General features: G+C 41.9%; 3 protein-coding genes across 5 annotated transcripts; 1 reads left to right on the forward strand and 2 right to left on the reverse strand.

Annotated features, from left to right (window-relative positions):
- Positions 1 to 401: 401 nt before the first annotated feature.
- On the reverse strand, positions 402 to 8199 carry LOC311127656 (meiotic recombination protein DMC1/LIM15 homolog; the record flags this gene model as incomplete). Of its 2 annotated transcripts, none has more annotated exons than XM_084159498.1 (13): positions 402 to 494; positions 651 to 767; positions 897 to 957; positions 1308 to 1422; positions 1623 to 1696; positions 1973 to 2064; positions 2251 to 2323; positions 2457 to 2498; positions 2673 to 2725; positions 2854 to 2936; positions 3041 to 3187; positions 3465 to 3509; positions 8146 to 8199. In XM_084159498.1, 13 exons carry the CDS (start codon positions 8197 to 8199, stop codon positions 425 to 427), a joined length of 1026 nt encoding a protein of 341 aa, XP_084015624.1. In that variant the 3' UTR covers positions 402 to 424. The 2 variants fall into 2 exon arrangements, with proteins under 2 accessions (XP_084015624.1, XP_084015623.1); XM_084159497.1 differs by having other exon boundaries at positions 8143 to 8199.
- A 589-nt stretch (positions 8200 to 8788) lies between these two features.
- LOC311148085 (mitochondrial import receptor subunit TOM22 homolog) lies at positions 8789 to 11898 on the reverse strand. The gene is made up of 4 exons (XM_084184995.1): positions 11603 to 11898; positions 10991 to 11109; positions 10589 to 10706; positions 8789 to 9978 (listed from the first exon to the last, which is right to left on the reverse strand). Exons 1-4 carry the CDS (start codon positions 11690 to 11692, stop codon positions 9904 to 9906), a joined length of 402 nt encoding a protein of 133 aa, XP_084041121.1. The 5' UTR covers positions 11693 to 11898; the 3' UTR covers positions 8789 to 9903.
- A 610-nt stretch (positions 11899 to 12508) lies between these two features.
- On the forward strand, positions 12509 to 18096 carry LOC311131326 (transcription factor MafF-like). Of its 2 annotated transcripts, XM_084164236.1 has the most exons (4): positions 12509 to 12699; positions 14415 to 14524; positions 15779 to 15865; positions 15980 to 18096. In XM_084164236.1, exons 3-4 carry the CDS (start codon positions 15833 to 15835, stop codon positions 16421 to 16423), a joined length of 477 nt encoding a protein of 158 aa, XP_084020362.1. In that variant the 5' UTR covers positions 12509 to 12699; positions 14415 to 14524; positions 15779 to 15832; the 3' UTR covers positions 16424 to 18096. The 2 variants fall into 2 exon arrangements, with proteins under 2 accessions (XP_084020362.1, XP_084020361.1); XM_084164235.1 differs by lacking the exon at positions 14415 to 14524.
- The last annotated feature ends 341 nt before the right edge of the window (positions 18097 to 18437 follow it).

An 18437-nucleotide genomic window follows, 5' to 3' on the forward strand; every position in this document is an offset into this window, starting at 1 on the left:
CTTATGTTTAAATACTTCGCGTTGCTTCACTGTGTCTTGTTTTGGTAGGCATATGGTGAGCCGGTGTCTCACGGAGACGAGACCGACGAGAGCGAGAGATGTGAACGTACAGTTCCACAACGAACCGCTAGGAGGACTCCTCGAGGGGGCCTGGAACTACAGAACAATGCATTCTGGAAGGTGGGGTTGAATATAAAGCTGTCGATCTCCACTCAGTATACCGGTAAATATGAACATTAATTACAGTATAATAATCAGAGTATACACATCCTTTATTTTACTATACTCAAAACATTTTTTGTATATATAATTGTAATAAGTTATAGTAATAACAAACATCAAATAGTACAGATAAACAGTATCAGTATTCAAATCAGTTACGATTTGAAAAAAAGCTGCCTACTGGTGAATCCATGAGGGTCTTTCACTCTTTGGCATCAGCAATTCCACCCGGAGTGATGGCGAAAGTGGCCTCGTTCTCAGGCATATCAGGACTGCAGGAGATCATGGAAAATAATGAATCTATGAGAGGAGGTAGATCTTTCTCCATAGGCGAGAAAATCCTATTTGACCCCTTCTTTACAATGCTTTATTACTAAGGAATAATGAGAACAACATATATTGAGTAAGTGAACTTTAAGACAAATTACCTGTCAAATATCTTGGCGATCCTCAACTCTCCACGTCCTTTCCTCAAGCTGATTCGTGTGGTGGACGCATGCGCCAGGATGTGCCCTCCAATCGGCTTCTTGGGATCAGCTTGGAACCTGACAGCGACAAGAGAAACCCTCAGATCAGAATTACAGGCCAAAACCTGTTAGAACTTTAGCCAAGTGAGTGAGTTGCCGTCCAATTCCAAACCGACCCCTAGTCCCTACATCTGGTTAGTCACTTACGACATCCCAGCTCCAGGGTCTGCAGTCATCTGGTTGGTGACAAACACTGCAACATTGTACTCTAGGGAGAGGAGAGAAGAAGACATGAATATAAATATGTATGAATATGTATGATTTTGTGGTCCTCTGTAGCTCAATTGGTAGAGCATGGCGCTTGTAACGCCAGGGTAGTGGGTTCGATCCCCGGGACCACCCATACGTAAAAATGTATGCGCACATGACTGTAAGTCGCTTTGGATAAAAGCGTCTGCTAAATGGCATATTATTATTATTATGAATGAATATTAAAAAACTAAAAATCTCCCATCTACATCAATGCAAGGTTTACGCAAATGTCAAGAGTTATTCTGCCAGAGTATATTCTACTATTTCCATAGTTCCCATATAAGTCTGCAAGAGCAGTGGCCAGACCTTCAGAGATCTTCTGCAGACGGGAGAGCATCTGGGCCAGCTTCTGTTGTCTCTCTGCCAGCTCCCCTCGGCCAGAGAAATCTACCCGGAACAGAGCCATGATGGAGTCTATGATCTGAGGGGAGGAATGGGAAAAACATAGAGACTCAAGACATTATAAATGCTTATTACACATAATAATGTATTATAGCTGTCGACATTAATTAAAGTGTTCCCGAAAGATAAGTACAGTGATGGAAGTTGACACTAAGAAAAAAATACTAACATAAAACAATGTGACAGGTGATATTGTTTATATTTTATTTTCATTAATACCAGAAGTTTGAAGACACCTCCCTCCTCGTGGAATTTGGCCGCCACAAAATCTAACAGTTCCATCTGGTGTTCACCTGAAGTTGAAACCCAATTAGGTACATAGTACAGTGCAGTACAGTAAGTCCAAGATGCAAGGTCCAAACCATACAAATGCCTAATCCTCTGATGTCATAAATACCTGTTAGAAAGTCATCCTCAAATGTATACAGTAAAAAATGTACAAACAACAGACTCAAAATGTATACTTAACATTTATATCTAACATTGTGAAACAGCTTTCCTCAGACAATATGTTCTCAGGTTTAGGCAGTAATGATAGAGAGGTCTAATGAGTAAGTTAAATGTCTTACTGGTGTAGGCTCGGGCGTATAACACGTTGTCCAGCACAGCATCATGGTCCACGTTGAACCTGTCTGCTATGTCCTTTAGCCTGTCTGGACGACTAGAGGGTCACATCAGGTTAAGGAAAACATAGGATTTCATAAGAGACTATTGGCTGAGTCATGTGAATAAAAAACACTGTGATACTTATGACCCTGTTTCCTCAGAAATACTTGCAAAGGTACAGGTGAATTTAGACTGTTGCAAATATGACTTCATAGATTAGAGCTCAGGTAAATTAGGATACAAAGTGTTCTCTGTGTCGATGAAGATGACTTTTCCTCCTGTGTAGCCGTCCTCTCCAGGAAGCTGGGCTGTGACTGGAGAACAACAGAGACACAGACTAAATGACAAGAACCAATGTAAGAATATCTGAACGTTTCTGAAACCTGACTTCCAAGACAGTACAACCCAACTGGGACTACCGAAAAGACCCCTCAGCCATTCACTTACCACAGAGCGTGTGAGAGAGCTGGGTCTTGCCTGTCCGAAACTCTGAGGGACAAAACATTTACTATGAAAGTATGAAGAAAAAAAATAAACGTTTTATATCTGACCCAGGTCAGGATACTGTTAGCCATTGGGCCTTAACTTCCTGTCTTATACATCATGAGCATGAGATTGATCATATCTTTGAATGAGGGACACACAGTCAGAGACAGAGCTCACCTCCAAATGCCTCAGTGATTGCCATGCTCTCCATACCTCCCCCAAGTAGTTTACTGCAGAGAAGACAGACGGATCAGGAGAAAAAAAATAGGAGTACTGTGTTTATACTGCATTATGAATCAGGAAAATGTATTAATATGAAAGGTTATGAACATATGAGCGTGTTGTAGCAAATCTCAACTCAAACTCCAGGCTTCCAGTGGTGACGCGGAACAATTGTTTCCTCTTCGCACTGTATTCAAATGCTGTCAGGAAACCTTTGGTCTTAAAAAACATTTTTTTTTAATTCAACGTACAAAGTGACAACAAAACGAATCATGAATCACCAAAGTCCCCTATACTGAAGGTGACTCAGGTGAGTCTCTCACCAGCATTTTCCCAGCAGCCTCTTTGATCTTGTCCACCTTGGCCTCTGAAAGGCCCTTGATGTTACACAGGGCTCTGCGTGTGGTCATCTGGATCCCCTTCACTGTGCAGATACCCACAGACTTCAGCTTCTTTAAATCTGCCATGTTCTGGATGGATGGAGGGTGGGAGGGATGGATGGAGGGAGGGAGTGGAGAGAGAGCGAAGGGGAGAGAGAGAGAGGGAGGGAGGGGTGGTAGTGGGAGAGAGAGAGAGAGCGAGAGAGAGAGAGAGAGACAGGGGTTGTTTACTTATTTGTTTTGAGTTGTAATCTTGAGTTGGTCTATCTACCTACTCATGACTAAGTATCTATAACATATTATACACTCTGTCAAGGGTCAGGGCAGTCTGACTACTGTCCTTGACCTTGTTTTCAGATATACTCACAATTCCATGCTTCTGTAGGGTGTCTATGTCTTGGAAAAAGGATTCCTGTGGGTAAAGAACATGACAAAACAACCTCAGTTTGAAGTCCATGTTGAGAAGTAACATATGATCTGACTGTGTCTGACACACCACTTAGGCCAGATGGAAGTTACCATCACCAAAAATATATTAGCTATGTTGTTTGTTATCAATGATTATCAATGAGTGGTAGCTAACTTACTAGCTACAACAATCCATTCTACCAAGAAAAACATCAAATTAAGCTAGTAGTAGCTACGAGATGGCTAGTGGCTAACAAAACTGACAACCGTAGCCAGGCTGCCAAGCAAGCTAAAATCAAAGACAGTACAGTATGAAGATAGGCAAAAACTGCTTCTCCAATAGAGGGAAATAGTAATGGTGTCTTTTTGTAGGCACTAACTCCGCCATGGTTTGTTGGACAAAGCCTATGGGGAAAATGAATGGCGTATTTTGGAGAAAAATGTTTTTCCCGCGCTCAGTCCGCTAATATCGTTCCGCTAATACAGGACTAGTAAAGGCACAGTGCACTTATTTTGTGATTTTTTAAAAACTAAATGTATTTGAGTGTTTCACAGCATTTGTAACTTGAGTCTGATAATTATCTGTACAAAACAGGTAACCTGATAATACTTGTGGAATATAAAAATACTTGTTTGATATACAGTATGTTTTCCAGTTTCTTTAAGTACATTGCAAATGCAACTTATTTCTATGTGAAAACTGAAATGGTCTATTCATTCCTTTTCAGTGGAAGCTCTTATCCAGAGCAACTTGCAGTAGTGAGTGCATACATTTTTATACTGGTCCCCCATGGGAATCGAACCCACAACCCTAGCATTGCAAGCACCATGCTCTACCAACTGAGCCACATCATCACATCACATCATCACAAACCACTTGATGTCTCAGTGTATTCAATTACTGTATTGTGCATTGTTTTCCTTCATGGCGATGGAGAGTCTACAGGTACAAACCTAGATGACCAGCCTATGTACAATACAGTAATGTATATTTACATTTAGTGGTTTGTAAGGATGGTAAATTAATACTGCACAAAAAGTGGTTGTTTTCCATGTTATTTGATCAAGAAAAATATTAAATTTGATGTGGATGTTTCGTGTCTTTGCCCATAACTTTGCACCTTTTGATGTAAATGTTTGAGGACAGACAGGGCTTTGTTCTTTCTGGATTCCATTAGAATGACAATCGCAGCGAAAGGGACAGGGCAACAACTCTTACAATTCCAACTATTGAATCCAGCAAGATATTGTTCTTAATTATACAACTACCTTTTTTGCCAAAGCTGAGATCTTGATACAATTTTTTGCCTGCACTACAGACCTCTATATAGGTCCGCTAATACTAGTAAAGGCCCAGTGCACTACTTTTGTGAAAACATTTTTTTATGTTTTATTCCGGCACCCCTACGTCCCGCGGTTATGCATAAAGCACATAAAGGTTTCATAATTCATAAAGGTCATGTTAACTGACTGCTATTATCTCATAGAACAAAACTTATAAGATCTCTTAAGCCTGTGTTAACCTCAGACCTTATTTTCAGCGTTTATTACAAAACCCTATTCTTTTCCCATTCATTCATCCCTTAGGGATGGCTGAACAAACCAGAGGTCACTCATTTCCGGGTTTTAGAACTACAACCTGGCCAGCGCTAAGAAATCATAGAAATAGAATGAATAGAATGGGCTTGGCTCCTCTAACCCTGGGAAATTGGCTGGCAAACTCATCTGTACACTGGCAGTGGCTGCCTGGTATTGTGATGCAATAATTTCCATAGTAATGTAGAATGTTCATTCAAACGATGTTAGCTGATGTGGCTTATACAATGGAATGTACTTTTTGTAATGTCAGTTGAGTTGATTCAACATATCACAGCACAGATTGATGGGTACATTTCCTGCTGTTAATTCCTGCTTTACTCCTATGGGTACCAATCAATCAATCAAATGCCATGATTAGCTGTTCAGGAGTCTTATGGCTTGGGGGTAGAAGCTGTTAAGAAGCCTTTTGGACCTAGACTTGGCACTCCGGTACCGCTTGCCGTGCGGTAGCAGAGAGAACAGTCTATGACAAGGGTGGCTGGAGTCTTTGACAATTTTTAGGGCCTTCCTCTGACACCGCCTGGTATAGAGGTCCCGGATGGTAGGAAGCTTGGCCCCAGTGATGTACTGGGCCGTACACACTACCCTCTGTAGTGCCTTGCGGTCGGAGGCCGAGTAGTTGCCATACCAGGCGGTGATGCAACCAGACAGGATGCTCTCGATGGTGCAGCTGTATAACGTTTTGAGGATCTGAGGACCCATGCCAAATCTTTTCAGTCTCCTGAGGGGGAATAGGCTTTGTCGTGCCCTCTTCACGACTGTCTTGGTGTGTTTGGACAATGATAGTTTGTTGGTGATGTGGACACCAAGGCCAGTCCACCCATTATTTTACATTTTAGTCATTTAGCAGAGGCTCTTATCCAGAGCGACTTACAGTTAGTGAGGGCATTATGACATCATTGACTTAAATGCGGACGTCAGTTCTATTAATTCAATTTCTTAGATAGATATCCCCACTTGTAGGTGATGTCATTACGATGTTGGCTAGCTAATGCCGCGTTCAAGTGCTAGTCGGAACTAGGAAACTTGGAAATGTCTGACTTGCTAATAGGTTGTAGTTAATATATAGTCGTGGTCAAAAGGTTTGAGAATTACACAAATATTAATTTTCACAAAGTCTGCTGCCTCAGCTTTTATGATGTCAATTTGCATATACTCCAGAATGTTATGAAGAGTGATCAGATGACTTGCAAAGTCCCTCTTTGCCATAAAAATTAACTTAATCCCCCAAAAACATTTCCACTGCATTTCAGCACTGCCACAAAAGGACCAGCTGACATCATGTCAGTGATTCTCTCGTTAACACAGGTGAGAGTGTTGATGAGGACAAGGCTGGAGATCACTCTGTCATGCTAATTGAGTTAGAATAACAGAATGGAAGCTTTAAAAGGAGGGTGGTGCTTGAAATCATTGTTCTTCCTCTGTTAACCATGGTTACCTGCAAGGAAACACGTGCCATCATCATTGCTTTGCACAAAAAGGGCTTCACAGGCAAGGATATTGCTGCTAGTAAGATTGCACCTAAATCAACCATTTATCGGATCATCAAGAACTTCAAGGAGAGAGGTTCAATTGTTGTGAAGAAGGCTTCAAGGCGCCCAAGAAAGTCCAGCAAGCGCCAGGACTGTCTCCTACAGTTGATTCAGCTGTGGGATCGAGGCACCACCAGTGCAGAGCTTGCTCAGGAATGGCAGCAGGAAGGTGTGAGTGCATCTGCACGCACAGTGAGGCAAAGACCTTTGGAGGATGTCCTGGTGTCAAGAAGGGCAGTGAGGAAGCCACTTCTCTCCAGGAAAAACATCAGGGACAGACTGATATTTTGCAAAAGGTACAGGGATTGGACTGCTGTGGACTGGGGTACAGTCATTTTCTCTGATGAATCCCCTTTCCAATTATTTGGGGCATCCTGAAAAAAGCTTGTCCGGAAAAGACAAGGTGAGCGCTACCATCAGTCCTGTGTCATGCCAACAGTAAAGCATCCTGAGACCATTCATGTGTGGGGTTGCTTCTCAGCCAAAGGAGTGGGCTCACTCACAATTTTGCCTAAGAACACAGCCATGAATAAAGAATGGTACCAACACATCCTCAGAGAGCAACTTCTCCCAACCATCCAAGAACAGTTTGGTGACGACCAATGCCTTTTCCAGCATGATGGAGCGCCTTGCCATAAGGCAAAAGTGATAACTAAGTGGCTCGGGGAACAAAACATCGACATTTTGGGTCCATGGGCAGGAAACTCCCCAGACCTTAATCCCATTGAGAACGTGTGGTCAATCCTCAAGAGGCGGGTGGACATACAAAAACCCACAAATTCTGACAAACTCCAAGCATTGATTATGCAAGAATGGGCTGCCATCAGTCAGGATGTGGCCCAGAAGTTAATTGACAGCATGCCAGGACGGATTGCAGAGGTCTTGAAAAAGAAGGGTCAACATTGCAAATATTGACTCTTTGCATAAACTTAATGTAATTGTCAATAAAAGCCTTTGACACTTATGGAATGCTTGTAATTATACTTCAGTATATCTGACAAAAATATTTTAAAAAAAAACTGAAGTAGCAAACTTTGTGAAGACCAATACTAGTGTCATTCTCAAAACTTTTGACCACGACTGTACACGTGCCACTTTCAACCAATTTGTGAGTCGGACATTTCCATGTTTCTTAGTTCCGACTAGAACGTGAACGCGGCTCATGCTTAGGGACAAGTCATCGGGTCGAACGGTCGTCTCGCGTTAAACTGCGCATGTGCAGGCCGTCAAAATCAAAGGCACTCCTTCGATATGTTGTTTTTGACGAAAATGAAAACGTGTCAGTTTGTCACTATCACGAAGGTGGAGTAATACCATGTTCAACTACTTGACATTGGCACGAATTAACGTTGTGCCTTTAGATGTCGAGAAAATTAACAACTATGGAAGAATTTTTCACTTCACTCCTTGACTTCTCAAACCCGGCCTGTTTCGCAAGTCTCGCGATGTTGTGCCTCTGGGTTTAGTGTGCAAAAAGAGTTAGCTAGCTAGCCAGGTTAATGTTACCTCATCATCTTGGTATCCGGACTCATCCTCCACAACTTGATCCTCGGCGGCTTTCATCTTGATAGGCGCAATGTAGCTATCTCTTGAAGTAGATATTGTTTTTGTTTCAGCAACCTTGCTAGCTAGCTATAATTGGAAATGTCTTACGTCAGAAAATATTAGCAAGCGCTCAGTTAGTTGGCTAGCGAACGTAAGCTATAGCTCCTGAAAGATTTGATCAACAGCGACAGAATTAGGTCGCTTCTTTCACTGACTTGACAGCCCTATAAAAATAGAAATTGTATATAAAATGTTGCAACGCTAATTATGATGACCTTCAGCTTATCAATATGAAAAATGACTTGCCACCTGAGATTTATCCAGGTGGCGGGAATGTTTGACAGAAGTCCTTTATCACGCTCGTGTTTGAAAGTTGAGAACTGTCAGTCAAAATTGTTACACTCGCGAGATGCTCTCATCAGCAACAGTCTTTGGGAGTGATTGATCTTCATGCACAGTAGCTACATAGTCAATTTATAGTGTTTATCTCTAAGATAACTGCACTTTACTACAGTATACAAATGTAAGGTCTCAGAGGAAAGTAAGGTACATGTAAATAATTACAAACAAGTTAACTGTAAAGGAGGCAAAGCAGCACACGTTAATGTCAATTTCGTTGGTGTTTTTATTCCTGCAGTCATGTCGAAGACATAGAATTAGCTCTGGAAGCTGAAGTAAGAGACCATAAATTCCATAGGGGGTGACAACAGAGAAAAGTAACTGACATTCTCCAGGCTTGACAGGACTATGTGTACATTGACATAATATCTTTACAGAATTATACTGTATGCAGGGAAAGTGTTTGAATCTTATCAAAATATACTTTTTGTGATGCATATTTTGTGATGGATTGACTTTAATGCCCAAATGAAATCAAGTCTCAAGCAACACGTGACAGACATACTCTGATCACCAACACTTTTTCAATTGGGTATCCCTGTGCAAAGTTGTTCAATGGGAATTTTAACACTCACAACAAAGAACACTAACACCCTATCTATGGCTTAGTCTTTGCAGAGTCTTGTGGCCTGCTGGCCTTTGTTGCATCTGAGTCGATGCATATACCAAGAAGTCACCAACTCAATGGGCATGGTCACCTTACCTGGCTTCTCTAGTGTAAGCCTGTTCCTGATGTAGAGGTACAACTTAAACCAGCAGACACTATAGATCTCAATGACCAACTGTGATTGTGAATGACGGATCTATGATGTCAGTCATGTCTAGTCTACCATGATTTTCCCACTTACAAGTGGAATGAACACGTTCCCAAACCAAACACAGGTAACAACAGTTGAGGCCAAATGTAGCTACACACCCACATGAAAACATTGTTCTTTAGACCACACACACTCTTGGTAACCTCTTATAACCGCAATAATATCCCAATTTCTTCAATTATCTACCTGGTCCAAACTCTGTGGAACACATACATATTTATATCGCTATACATATAAAAAAAGAAATAAAAGGACAGTGCTCAGAAGTCAGTCTCTGCAGGATGTTGAGTAAGAGAGACAGCGAGAGGGACGTTCATTATTGCAACACCCAGGAAGTGACATCATCATCCTCTAACCTCCTTAAATGGCCAATCCTGGATGTTGGAATGAGCATGTGCAGCTTTGTATTATCTTCCTCCCTCTTCTTTGTCTCGCTCTCTCTCCTTCTGAGCCTCCCCTTTCCCTCGTTGGTTAAAGCTCTAAGGCTGTCTGAGCGACATCTTCGTCACATTTTAACTGGAGCGGGAGGCATCAGTCCTGGCATTCCACCTGACATCCCTGCGTTGGGTCCCAACAGGATCTACACAAGGAAGGGGCATTACAAAAACATTAGTTCATTTATTAATTGACAACACAGCAGATCCTAATGACTCATAACAAAAGAGTGATTTACCCAATTCCAAATCAAACCCCCTAAGGCTTTTCACGTAGATTGAAAAGTATAGGATAGGTATAGGCTATATGATGATAGCTCCACTTTGCTGTCTGAAATGGTAGTACTTTTAGCCATATTGCTTTCATTTCAGAAGAACAAGAGTCTAGCTAGGACATCAACTTTTTCCCATAATGCCACTTCATCCTGGAACATGCTTCAAAATATATTAAAGTTAGGGGTTAGTGTCCTTGCCTGTTTTTAAGACTCTGATCGACAACACTGTTTGTGATAGCTGCAGTTGTTTCTAATCTTCAATTGTATATGTAACTTGTGACACTGTCTTTTGTGTGTATTTTATGTACACGCTGCTATTTCCCTGTTTTGCCTTCTTGCCAGGTCGCCCTCACAAAATAGGTTTTTAACCTCAATGGGTCTTACCTGGTTAAATAAAGGTTACGTTTTTTTTTTAAATAGTGGTAGGGGCTAGTGGTGTATTTGGAACTGAACATAGTCTGTCAGTGGGATAGTACAGTACCTGTCTCTGCTGCTGTAGCTGCTGCTGCTCCAGCTGTAGTCTCTCAGTCTCAAACACCACCGGAAGGACCAGGATCATGAACGAGGTAGTGCCCACCCACAGGGCAGCGCGGGAGAAACTGGAAGAGACACGGCAACAGGAGGTGAGATGAGAGGGAAAGGTGGGGGTTAAATAACAAACAAACATGATGAGATAACTACAGTAGATAATAACAAACACAGATGGTGTAACTGACTGTCCTTGGAAAGACCAGGGGCAGGCAAAACACTCCTTGGAATACAGAGGAGCTGTTCAGAACTGTGAATGCAATATAGTGCTCCATCCACACACTGCTCCTGTCCTTATTGTGTATGGTGAAGCTCTAAAACGAGAGGTTTCAGCCGTTTTCAGGAGAACGCTCACCTGTACAGCTTCTTGGCCACAGTGACTGAGCCTGATATGGTCACCTCAGCCGCAGAACGCAGTGTATCAGGGAACATCTCAGTCAAACCCCACAGCCTCTCAATAAGAGTCTCATCCAGCTGAGGGGAGGGAGACGCATAAGTTACTACAACACGGATAACATGCTTATTTTAGACCCAATGGAGAATGGAGGTATATAGTACCTACATTAATTAAGTATTTTAAAGTCTAAAACGTAACCAGCTCTGAGGTACTAGCTAGTATTGAAAACCTTCAGATTACTGAATGACACATTACAGTTTTAGACTACGCCTACAATGTATGTGTCCACACAATGGGACATCTGGCTTACTTTAGTTCATGGAGTTAAATTTAAAGTACGGCCAATTACAGTACAGGTAAAACAGCTATCCTAGTCGTGCATGTGACAGTACGCTAGCTAGCTACCATGCTAACGCTAGCTAACACCGGTGAGCAATTACTCGCATAACGACTGACTCTCAGTAGCTGTAGCTAACTAGCTAAATAGGCATACCATTCAAGTGAAACTGTATGTATGATCGTGCATGACAGTTACGAGGTGACAGGTGTCAAGTTGCCATTCAACCATACCTCCTCATCTTCATCTTCGTCGATCTCGCCTTCTGGGGGCCGGGTCTCGACTGGGCCCGCAGCCGGTGAGAGCTCTTCGATTCCAGCCATGGAAAACCGTTCTCGCGCCGTTTACCAGCCTGTGTGATTAGCAAATCAAAATGTACCTCAATCGGTGGAAGGGCAAATCAGTATTTTAATGTTTTATCGTTGAATTATTGATTTTGCCCCGGCTTGCATAAATGTTGGACCGAAGAGGCGTGCATTGGTCCTGCGACAATCTGAGGTCACTCGGGTAAGCTACATGTGCGTTGGATGACGGGAAAAATGGTCCATTGCCTTACTCGCTAAAATAAATTGCGCCCTCTGTCGTACGAGATGTCTTACAGAGTGTTTCAGGATTCAACAAAACAACTGTATTTTTTTTATTTTGTTTAAAATGAAGATACCGTTTATAGTATTTCTGTATGATAATTGCTGATCTTTGTCTAGTAATCCACTATAAGGAGAGCCTCAACATTTGGGATTTCAAAATGGCTATGTATTGGAGCAAGGAGTCACCCTCTCCCCCTTCTACAATAAGCATAATTGTAATTTAAGGGTTGTTGCTTTTTATTTCACCTTTATATAAACATGAAAGTCTTTTTCACCTACATTCACTAGTTGCGCCATAGGAGAATGCAGCAAAGGAGCCATAGGAGAAGGCAGCTGACTATTCATTTGGAATGTAATTCCATACAGTGCCTTTCTAAATCAATAAGAATAGGAAAGGAAAGGAGAAGCAGGTCATCATCATGGAAAAGTTTGGGACGCAGGGATTCCTTTTTGTTTACATCCAGATCCTTTGCTTCCAGCTCGTACGCTGTGGGGCGGGCGGGATCCACCCTCATTCCTTCGAGCTTACGTCATTGTTACTGTGTTTTTTGTGAATGAAAGAATCCAACCCCACCGAACAGAGTAATTCCGGGAAAAGGCGGACTGACATTTTGTCGCTTAACTTGCTTCGACTGAACACAATATTTGACTTTTCTCCGTGTTTTAAAGTATTTATTTATACAATTGTGTCGACAACTCAAAGACTGGCAGCTGGTACTCTCCAACGACATAGCTAAGGACAAGTAAGTAGGCAGCTGTTTGCTTTTCGGGTTAGCCACCTAGCTAGCATTGGCTAATCCGTGTTGTTGGCTAATGCTACTAGCATGTTGTTTAGCTAGCCTTGCAAAATTGCTACAATTTGGCAACAATGATACGACCACATATTCACTATTTACATATCTCAGATGCGTGTCAGGAATTGTTCTCGATATTTTGTGTTTTGTATAACATTGTGTAGGTTCTCATTTTTAAAGATTAAAAGGAGCTATTTAAATGTTGCTAAAAAAAATGGATGGCGACCTGCGCAGTTGCGATGGCCGTGTGTTTACTATCGCATTGAGCTAGCATGGCGGACCTAGCTCGCCAGCTCCCTTCCGTATAAGGAAATGGGTGGATTTTTATTGACAATTAAATGTTCACTTAGGCACAAATCTTACATTTCCATCTGTTAATGAAAGTTAGCTTATGAAACAACAATATCATTTGAAAGGTAAATATAGCTTTGTGTTTCTACTTCTCAGCTAATTTTGTCTTGAAACGTCAAGCTGGTCGACATCTAAAGTCAGAACTGTATTGTGTTATAACACTATTAGGCACAAAATACTGATTTAAATACAGAATTTGGGAGACTGGTATCGTTCAATATTTAGTGAGCTTTTATTGACAACATACATGTTGTACGAGAGAGTATAGTCGCCCGTCAGACACTAGCGGTGGGCAGCTTATTGCTGAATCACTATGACTTTATGAAATGGTTACATCGGTTTACAACGGCGCCTCGTGGTAGGACAGGCGTTTTTAAGTGTAAGGTCACTTCCCACGCATTTCGGGAAACGGTAACGTCAAGGATCCACCATAAACTTACCAGAGCCTTTATTTAGAACAATAATTATAATCAGGTCTAGACGACAATGTTAGAGCTGAGTCATCATTCTATTTTACATCTAGCCATTTCTTGTTGTGATCTCTTTCCTTCTCCTACTTGGGTGAAGGGGATTTTATTGTTAATGATTATGACAACACATGAGGATATCCTACATCAAAGACAAGAATAACTTATAAAGTAACACTCAAAACATAGCTGCCACTTGTCCTGAATAGATAAAATATTAAAATGTAAAAGAGATCCTCCAAATACCAAGTTTCACATGCAAGAGTCCAACCCAGCCAGTGGAGGCTCCTCATAGGAGGAAGGGGAGGACCATCCTCCTCAGTGAATTTCAAGAAAATAAAGGGAACCATAAAAAAAGTTATCATTTTTAGATAAAACTATACTAAATATATTCACATGTAACCAAATACCTGATTAAAACACACTGTTTTGCAATGAAGGTCTACAGTTACCACAACAGCACTCTGTAGGGTAGCACCATGGTGTAGCCGGAGGACAGCTAGCTTCTGTCCTCTTCTGGGTACATTGACTTCAACACACAACCTAGAAGGCTTGAGGTTCTCACCCCCTTCCATAGACTTACACAGTAATTATGACAACTTCTGGACCGATCAGAGCTCTTGCAGCATGAACTGGCATGTTGTCCACCCAATCAAAAGATCAGAGAATTAATCTAGTGCTGAAAGCATAAGCTACAGCTAGCTAGCACTGCAGTGCATAAAATGTGAGTAGTTGACTCAAAGAGAGAGAAAGACAATAGTTGAACAGTTTTTAACAAATTAATTTCTTCCAAAATTAAGAAGTGAGAAAGGTTGTGTGTTTTTTTTTTTTTTTACCTTCACTTAGCAAGCGAATGCAGCTCGCTAGTTTTAGCCTACTCAAACACCCGGCTCAAACAGAGGGAGATGCTATGTTAGCTAGCTGGCTATCCAACACTGGAACTCTTCCAAGTCAAGGTAAGCTTTTGGTTTGATTAATGTATTGCCACAGGGGCCCACCGGTGTAACTGCTAAACTGCTTTCTGACTGTACACTGTACTGCATGATTGTAGCAGGTTTACTAACGCATCAGTTCTAGTAGCTATGTTGACTATGAGGCTATAATATGGTGACAACGATGTAGGCTGTGTGTAGCGGTTAGCGGTCATGGTATGAAGGTTTGGCTTGGAAAGGTTTTTTGTGCCTGGTCATAGACAGCTGATGTGTTGTGCACTGAAGTCCACCAGAGAAGGGAAAAGGTGAGAGGAGGAGAGCACGTAGATAGTTGCAAGAAGGAATCATATATACAATGAGCAAAGGGATCATGCTGTTTGTATGTGGCTGCTATGAAAGTGAACTCTGTTTGCGTGTGATCATGTGTGTATTCAACGTTTCTTAAATGGAAGCGAACTGAATGAAACAGGTATAAAAAATAGCTGAATTTGTCAAATAGAAATTCACATTTGCAACTGTTGGACTAATGATTACAACCTAGATCAGCTAGATGCAGGCAAGAGTGGTATTGAATGTGTCACTGTCTGTCACCTTGATTACACAATTCTAATGACCTGTGCACCTACGTTGTAAACTTTCATTCATAGGCTAGGTTGTAGCAACCTCATGATGGGTATAGGAAAAATTTGAGTATCATGTAGTAGCCTAAACCTATCGCTGTTACATTGAGCTGGGTGAATGGAATATGAATGACAGTCATCCAATATGCTGTAATAGAAAAAGGCCATGCTCATAAAAAAGAAAGCATCCTCCCTCATCTTAAATGGCACCGACTGCCACTGAACCCAGCCCCCATGCTTAGAGCATTTGGAAAAGCACAGTATGTCCAATCCATTATGTTATAACTGTATTAATACCAGTTCAGTTCTGCTGTGAGTGTTAGGAAGAAGTGGTTACTAGTGTTTGATGGGAACACCTGATTTGAGCAATGTGGGATGGGCACATGATAGGCCTAACTTCCCTTCACTATTCCAATCAGGGGAGAAATCTTAAACTTTCAAAACCTCACTTTACTCCCATTTAGATATTTGAATGATAGACCGCAGAAGTGTAGGGGATGTTTTCTCTTTTCAAGGGAAGGCCTTCAGTCCAAGATGGGATGTCTTTATATCCTACTACACTGAGTAGTATATAGGGGAACACATGAACTTAATTAGATTAATGTTTCTCAAATGCTTCAAATTAATTGTATGTCCTTTCTCTCACTCCTTCTTGTAGACCGTCTATAAATCTGTGTTTACTGGTGTCAGAGACACAGGATAAAGCCAGATCATGACGTCAGAAAGAAGCAGCAAAGCCCTGAAGGTAGAATTGCAATACATTTATGATAACGTTTGGAGTTTATTTGATTTTAAAGTGCATTTTACACGCACGTCACAGCACTTTCTAAAAAATTATACAACTCTCCATCCTCTCCAGGTAAAGCGGGAGTGTGGTGAGAACGTTCCGGTGTTGTCGGACAGTGAGCTTATGTCCCTGTCTGTACGGGAGCTCAACCTGCACCTGCGGGGTCTGTCCCGCGAAGAGGTCCAGAAGCTCAAGCAGCGCCGGCGCACCCTGAAGAACCGCGGCTACGCCGCCAGCTGCCGGGTGAAGCGCGTGTCCCAGCGCGAGGCCCTGGAGCAGCAGAAGAAGGAGCTCCAGAGGGAGGTGGAGAGGCTGGGGGTGGAGAACGCAGGGATGAGGAGAGAGCTGGAGGGCCTGGGGGCCAGGCTGGCAGCCCTGCAGAGGTTCGCCCGTGGGTTAGAGTCTGGAGGGGGCAACCTCCTGGCTACAGCCCCACGCCTCAACACAGCCTCGGTCATTACCATAGTGAAGACCCCGCCACAGGCCCACGTCCAGAGAGAGCAGGGAGGGTCCTAGGAGGAACCGACCGGGCTGGGGAGGGACAAACGCACGTACATACACTCTCATATACACACACACACACAGGTAGACACATGCACGCATGAAGAGAGCGGGAGGATTGGAGGAACACCGACAAATGGGCACTTATGAAACTCATGCGCTTAGGATGATACACACACACACACACAAACATAAGGTGTTCACAGTCAGTGATAAATACTCTCTAAACCCAGCCAACCCACACTCAGACAGGCGTGGACTTGAGGAAACACGGCGGTTGACGAATCCGACTAAAGCACGACAGACGTGCAAAACAGGGACACAGACACCATCCGTCGACAAAGCCAGTCTTGCTGCTGGTGCTCTCTGATACTGCTATTCAACAGGCTGAGCCAGCTAGCGCTCTGCCTTCTAGCATGGCATCTAGCCCTGCTACACAATGCCTGGGTTAATCAGACTCTTCCGCAGCTTCTTCCAATGCAAGCTTTGAGTTTTTAAATGGCATCACAATTGACATCTGTACACGTCTTGGAGTGTTGTTCCTCTGTACTGTGTGTGTCGATACTATTGTGCTTCACTGTGCTGCCGTGTGTCGTGGCTACATGGGTGTTTTCAACTGTACCACAGTGCACATTTTGGTTTGCTATATAAAAAAAAATCCAATAACCATCCTTTGCTTGTATCTAGATTCCCCAACTTGCAGAAGTTGGTCATTGCTGGACACAGTGGGAAAATCCACATCTCGTAGAATGCCATGTCAATGCGGAAATCTATTGATGCATTCCATTATGTTATTTTGTAATGTTTATACAAGAGACAAAAATGTTTGAGCAAACGTTTATTCAGAGGTATTCTATTTTATTTGTATTTAAAGAATAGATATTACAAAAGCTAATGAGTGCTGTGATGTAATGTATGTTTCAAATACCTGGATATGACTAGTTTGGGGAAATTCTCAAGTCTAATTGTTGTACGGAGTGTGTGACGATTATTTTTGTAATGTTTAACTGTCGTAATGAGCTGTTTAGATATGCTAAAAGCCGATGTTCATGTTGCTGTAAGATGATTTTAGTATGTGTGTACACCATATTTGTACTAATTTCATAGTGAGTCGAGTGGCTTGTTGTAGGAATATTATTTTTCTATAAAGTACCAAGGTGATTCCGATGATACGTATTGTTATTTATGATCAAATTATTTTACGTTTTGTTTTCTGAGATGGCACGAGAGGGAGACAACACTGTAAGGAGAAATAATGAAGGCAAAGAATGAGAGGAAAAAGAGATGGATATGAAGAAAAGATGTGGTGGTGGTGGAAGAGAGGATTTGGGAGGTGAATGAGGGCAAAGAAAGCGAAGAGGACAGACAGGTGGTGCTTTGTAACACCCATGACTTATCAATAAACCCCCGCTGACTCCACTAGATATACCTTTACACATTATATTGTGTTGATGAATACTCCCTTAAGATATATTTAGCTATCTTCTCAATATCAATGTTGCATAGCATTTATCCTCAGTAATAGGTCTCATCTAAGATTATTAATGTCAAATTGTGCTGGATGTTTTGTTATACCGCAAAACTAAAATGGTCTGTATTTATTACATGTATTTTTTCTATGGTGAAAATTAAGTACATTGTCTATTTTATATATTAATAATTGAAATAAATGTTGTATATATTGTGAATACAGTGGTGTGATTGTGATCATTTATATAAATGGCCTTGGTAGAGCAGGTGAGGTGAGTCCCCTTACAATGTAAAGCACATTGAGTACTTCAATAAAGTAATATAAATCCAATCCCTTAAGTCAGTCATGACAATAGTGGTGTTGGTAAACTATAAATTATGACCGCTGTTAAAATGTAATGGCTGACCATGTCACACAGCTGTAGTTGTTGATCACTCTGGCAGGTTTCATAATGTATGAGAGGGAAGCAGAAAGGGGAAGAATGAAACCATAGTGTGTGAGTACACCATCAGGGAGCGGTTTTCTTTAGGGAACTACAACTACTGTTGAGTAGGGAGG

This window comes from Coregonus lavaretus (genome assembly GCF_964263955.1).
Source record: "Coregonus lavaretus genome assembly, chromosome: 1".
Taxonomy (NCBI): Eukaryota; Metazoa; Chordata; class Actinopteri; order Salmoniformes; family Salmonidae; genus Coregonus; species Coregonus lavaretus.

Coding starts and splice junctions, on each gene's coding strand:
- LOC311148085 (XM_084184995.1), bottom strand. CDS start 11,692: ATGGCTGGAATCGAAGAGCTCTCACCGGCTGCGGGCCCAGTCGAGACC. Junction 11,110..11,602: donor ACGAAGATGAAGATGAGGAG/GTATGGTTGAAT, acceptor CCCTCCCCTCAG/CTGGATGAGACTCTTATTGA. Junction 10,707..10,990: donor GTGGCCAAGAAGCTGTACAG/GTGAGCGTTCTC, acceptor TGTCTCTTCCAG/TTTCTCCCGCGCTGCCCTGT.
- LOC311131326 (XM_084164236.1), top strand. CDS start 15,833: ATGACGTCAGAAAGAAGCAGCAAAGCCCTGAAG. Junction 15,866..15,979: donor GAAGCAGCAAAGCCCTGAAG/GTAGAATTGCAA, acceptor CATCCTCTCCAG/GTAAAGCGGGAGTGTGGTGA.